The following is a 5512-nucleotide window of genomic DNA, read 5'->3' on the forward strand; positions in this document are numbered from 1 at the left end:
CCAACTGTCTCGGGACATAATTTTTCTGTAGTGATTTAGTTTTTTCCGAGTTCGGGAAGGCCCATTGCCAATTTTCGGCCGAGGAAAAGACTAGCTCAGGCAGGCGATAGTGGTTGAAAATGAAAAACGACCGATGCCAAAAATTCTGAACGAATTCTCATTCCGCTTGTGAACAGAAGTAGAATTTAAGAGAACGAAATTCCGCCCTGGAGAATTCAGAGGAGGTGTTGCTTTGACAACACATACGAAAATGCCCCATGGACGCTGCCATGGAATCAGCCATGGATTTTTCCATGGTCGTGCCCATGAGAAATTGGGACATCTTCCCATGGAACTGCCCATGGAATTTAAAAAAAAAATGTCGTTTTCTACCATCGCCGCTACCCATGGTTCGTCCATGGAGTTTTATAATTCATTTCAGCAAGGTGATTTAAGCACGGTCATCAAAAGATTATTAATGGAAGAAGAAAAAAATGCTTTCCTTTGTGCCGAGGTGTTATCATACACCGGTGTATGATGGCTCTGCTTCGAGAACCCTTTTCATGGTTTCAACGAATTTGTGATTTTTATTAACATCTTTACAATGTAATAGTTAATAAATTTTAATTTATAGACCTTAATGATAGAAATTAAAAATAAAAATATATATTTTCAAATATACATCGAAGAGATAAAATAATTCTTTTTTTTATAATAATTATTCGCATTATCATTATTTAATTTCTGAGAACTGTTCCTCACCTCTGGTCAAATAATGCAATTTGTTATCAGCAAATAGTTTGCAAAGTTGCATTTCCATCCGACGCATCATTTTTTCAATTAGAAAGACCTGGGCTCCTGCTGGTGCTGACCACAGCGAGTGAGGAACTGCCTGGCGTTTCTAAGCCTCTCCAACGATCAGAATGGGATACCGTACGTTTTATACAGTATGAAAGTGTGACTCGTTATCAGCAAGGTCATTTAAACACGGTCATTGAAGAATGATTAGTAATGGCAGAAAAAGAAAGAAAAATGCTCATTGGTGTTAATATACACCGGTGTATTAAGGTTAATAAATTATAATTTATTAAGTATTACATCACACATATGTGCGTAGAGTGGTGGAAACGCTCATTCACCTCAAAGGGTTCATACAGATAAACTATATGAAAAAAAAATGACTCGTTCTTATTTTCCGTGACTTCAGTTGGCATCATCACCTGATTTTGGTCTGCATTCTCTTCTCAGCTGTTCTATCTCATCTCTGGATATTATTTTTCGTGGGCGTGACTTTCCGAAGATTTTTAAATACGATCTTCTTAGCCCGATAGGGACGTTATCAGCGAACTCTCAGGTTGAACCTGTCCACCCTGCCCACGTGACCAGCCATATGATTTTTCCGTCCGAATTCAGGGCGCGGTCCAGCAAATCCTTGACGACAAATTCCTGCGAGTCGTTCAACATTCGTCTCATTGCTTCTGTGCTATTCACCAATGGGTTAGACAGCTGATTGATCTCCAGCCTCCTCTGGCCGTCGGGTGACATTGCAGAACTGTGGTTCCTGTTCAAAGTCACTCTTGATCGCTCCATTCGTTGGAAATGTTCTCCACGTTGACGACGCACTGAGATCTTTGCCGGAGTTGTGCTGTCGCAGGCGAGAGGGTGTCGTTGCACTGAAGATACGCTACGGCCCATGACCACGACCATCAGCTCCCACTCCTTTAATCCTAGAATCGGCTCGGTCGTCGTTGTCGGTAACTGCAAAGTAAAAAGAAAATGATACTCTTACTTTTAATTACTTTTCGTAATTTAGCTGACAATGAAATTCAAAATCAAATTCAATTCACGACGTAAATGAACTGACCGGGACATTCGGCACAGGATCACTCCTGTTGTCCAACGCGAAGCTCGTGCCAGGCGCCTCGTGTTCAGAAATTGGACTAAATGAAGGACTTTCCTCAGAATCCGAGTCGGCGATCTCTTTTGTGTCCTTTGTCTGCGCGACGTCATTTTCTTGCTCGGAGACCTCGTCAAAAAAAAAAAGACATGTGAGAAATTTTTGCGTGATTGTAATAGTAATGTTGATATGCTGGCATCAACTGTGAACCCATATGGAAAATCTATAATGAAATTTAATCACCAGAGCCTAGGTGTCAATATACACTAGTGTGTATATTTTCATTATTATAATCGACTGACTGGTGTCAATGTCAAAAAAAAAACAGAGATTAGATAATTATAAATTTACTCTTCTTTAACTCACTTGTGCTTCCTCAGAATCTTTGCAGTGATTGTCTGAACGCAAAGACGTTGGAACTGAAGCTGACTGATCCAGGTCATCTTCATAGGCGTCTTCGTCTTTCGTCTTCGTCGCGGGCGGAGTCTAAAATTTTTTTTAATTCTTATAAATTTGAAACGGAACAGAAATCAAGAAATGGAAGCTCGACTAGGTGTCAGTATACACCCACATTTGAGAGAAAATAACTACTTTTATAGCATGGAATCTTAACTCATCAGAATGTGATGGTGAGGATTCGGGTGACTCCACCGTTAGTGGATTTACATCAGCGTTTTGTCGACCAGGAGAGAGACCACCAGGAGGAGAGTTCGAGGGACAGATCACAGCAGGAGATTGTGAACGCATCTCGTTGATCGCATCGCTCGCAATGATCTGAAAAGAAGTGCACATGAGAAATTTTTACGCCAGGCATCTAACAATATTTATATTTATTATTATAATGGACAATGGAAAAAATGTTTGTCTTGTACTGAGGTGTTAATATACACCTGTGTATACATTTTTCTCGATATAATCCACTAACTAGTGTCAGTGTGCACCAATGCATAAAAGCAGAGATTAAACAACGAAACTTATTATTCAACGAACTTTATCTTCTGGATCTGTGGACTTGTCTGAAACCGAAGAGTTGTCAACTTGTTCGTTGAAATTCTTAAGGATGACCTTACCAACCCATGTAACCGAACTTAACACCTTTGGACCCTTAGAGTGTCCCCTTCCAACCGGCAACGTTTCAACCTCAGAATCTGTGGAGTTGCTGTCGTCGGGGAGTGCAGGCTTGTCCTTTGAAGGTGAACGGCTCGAGTCACTCCCCGCAACGTTTTCTTTCTGATCCAGAAATATGTCGGTTTCAGGTATCTTTTGTAACTCCACTGGCATGTTTCTTTCATCTTGAAACTGAAAATTGGAAGAAAATATTAATTCCGTAGAATAAAGGTCTTCACATTCAATCAGTGAAATGAAAAAATGAAAAAGTATATGGAATGTGAAAACTGGAGAGAAACCACTTAAATAATATTCTGAATTATCTCGAAAACTAAAGATTCTATGAAAAAATGTAGAATACAAAATTTATAGATGATAAAATTCTCCACGAAAAAGAGCTTATTACATTTTTCTCTAGAATGACTCATTCTCAAGTTAATTGGAAAATTACATAATTTTATTTTGATTTCTTCATTTTCAAGTTGAAGGGCTAAATAAATGATTTTGTAAATATAAATATTTGAAATACAGTTCGTTAATCAATAATTAATTATTGAAAGTTCATCACTTTTTTCATGAACAATTGAAGAAGACCTGAACAATATTTTAGCAATTTCTGAATTCACAGCTTACAAAATTTTTGAATTTCATATCGTAGAATTGCAGAATTTTAGAATTTCAAATTTCAGAATTTGAAAAATTGAGAATTTTCAACTTCAGAATTTAAAATTTTCTGACTTTCAGAATTCAAATTGTATAGGATAAGTGTTCAACTGATTAAACTTAAAAGTGAGGAAATTTGAATTTGGAGAAACTCCTGAAATTGAAATGTGAAATTAATGAAATTTGAAATTTGAATTTGAGAAAATTCTAAATTCAAACGATTTGAAATTGGTAAAATCTTCAACTTGAGAACCCTTGTGCCCCTTGTAAGTGGCCCATTCAGATATTTATTCTTTGATAACGTAAATCACCAGTTAAATAATATTTTTCAAAACGAAAATCCCATTATTGCTTCAATTTTTAACTATCACGACGAAGTTTTATGACAATAGTTTTGTTTTTCTAATCATCAAATAGAGCCAGAACAGTAGATTTTATTCGAATCAGATCATTTTTTGCAAATGGTGTCCACTTTGCCCCACCCTGACCTAAATAAGTAGATAGACTTTTAAAAATTTTGTGAAATTCCCCTAAAAACCCAAGGAACCCCTCTCATATTTAAAAAAAAAAAAAGAATAAGAAAAAAATCACCTGTGTAGCATTCTTAATACACGGATATGGTGTGTTTCTATGATCAGGATTGAATGCAAACATTCTCCCATTGGGATCCTCAATGATAATGCAAACATCCTTCATTTTAAAGCTCCGAGACATTAATAGATATCATAAACTGGCTCTCATACATCTCCCTGAACTTGAAGAGCGGTAATTTTTGCCCAAGGACGTCCCGCAGAAGCATAACCATCTGGAACTTCACAAGCTGAAGGTTGGGCCCCCCAGTGTGTGCAGAAGATGTCAAGATCCTTTCGTATCCAACCTTACGCCTGTGGAGCTGGGGAATAGCGGAATGGGCTTCCTCCTGGAGAGATGGTGCCTTGAGACTAGCTGCGAAGATTCCATCGGACTGAATGAACATAGAAACATGAATGACATGTTTATGTGTTCCTTGGGCTCCATGCTCTGGTCCAAATTGGTAACTTGAAATTCAATGCGAACAAAATGGAATATCTGTGATTTCCAGTGCTCCTCATCCTGAATGCATAATGAAGAGATTGATGAGCTTGTTGATGATATCCATGAGAAAAGTTTACTGTAGGTTCCATTGTTTAAAACCCCGAATGAAATCGGAAAAGAAGTAGATATGATAAATAGCATGATACACGTGGATATAGGGATAGAAGATTGCTCTCCAAAAGCCCATCTCCAAAGGGCAATAACTCACCCTAACTAACCTCACTGCTGCACTACGTTACTGATTAAAACTTCGATTATAATTCCATTTCAACCGCTTTCGCTGATATTTTTCTCTTCAAATCTTGAGTACGAGTGTAGATCAGGCCAGGTAATTCCAGACAAATCGATAAAACACGTTAATCAAGCCGAATTATTCTAAAATGTATATATTGAAGGTTACACTTCATGTACGCAATTTATTAAGAGCACTGTATTAATTGATGCACTTTGAATCACTATAACACTTTGAATCATTGTAAAAAAAATATGACTTTCTTGTATTATTATAATGGTTAATTAATAATTAAATATTGAAAGGTAGGATGTGGATAAACATAGGGGTGCTACCCCCACCATCGCGCCCTACTCCTATGGAGTTAGCCCATTGAGAGAATATTTTAATTTTCATACTCAGCTCGAAAATCATGAAGAACAAACGTTGAAATTGATTAATTAGCAAAGTACAAACGATTACAGATCCACATAACCCAAAAAAAAAGAAAACCTAATTTTTTATATGTGTCGGCCAAATACATGGTCCATTTTTTATTAATTTTTTTATAAATAACTGGG

The 5512-nt window shown here is 37.2% G+C and overlaps 1 protein-coding gene across 3 annotated transcripts; it reads right to left on the reverse strand.

Annotated features, from left to right (window-relative positions):
• Positions 1–1106: 1106 nt before the first annotated feature.
• On the reverse strand, positions 1107–5302 carry LOC107046577. 3 transcript variants are annotated; one of them, XM_015269229.1, is made up of 7 exons: positions 4929–5302; positions 4238–4610; positions 2867–3175; positions 2468–2650; positions 2243–2362; positions 1844–2005; positions 1107–1737 (listed from the first exon to the last, which is right to left on the reverse strand). In XM_015269229.1, the coding sequence occupies exons 2-7, from the start codon at positions 4358–4360 to the stop codon at positions 1330–1332; spliced, it is 1305 nt and encodes a 434-aa protein (XP_015124715.1). In that variant the 5' UTR covers positions 4361–4610; positions 4929–5302; the 3' UTR covers positions 1107–1329. The 3 variants fall into 3 exon arrangements, with proteins under 3 accessions (XP_015124715.1, XP_015124716.1, XP_015124714.1); XM_015269230.1 differs by having other exon boundaries at positions 4390–4738; XM_015269228.1 differs by having other exon boundaries at positions 4238–4738.
• Positions 5303–5512: the final 210 nt, after the last annotated feature.

The sequence above is a fragment of the Diachasma alloeum genome, unplaced genomic scaffold, assembly GCF_001412515.2.
Source record: "Diachasma alloeum isolate Michigan unplaced genomic scaffold, Dall2.0 Dall_scaffold_01516, whole genome shotgun sequence".
In the NCBI taxonomy this organism is placed as follows: Eukaryota; Metazoa; Arthropoda; class Insecta; order Hymenoptera; family Braconidae; genus Diachasma; species Diachasma alloeum.

Excerpts from the sequence above, each read along its gene's own strand:
- LOC107046577 (XM_015269229.1), bottom strand. The coding sequence starts at position 4,360 with ATGTCTCGGAGCTTTAAAATGAAGGATGTTTGCATTATCATTGAGGAT. Across the intron at positions 2,651-2,866 it reads CCACAGATCCAGAAGATAAA|ATCATTGCGAGCGATGCGAT; the intron begins GTTCGTTGAATA and ends ACTTCTTTTCAG. Across the intron at positions 2,363-2,467 it reads TAAGATTCCATGCTATAAAA|ACTCCGCCCGCGACGAAGAC; the intron begins GTAGTTATTTTC and ends AAAAAATTTTAG.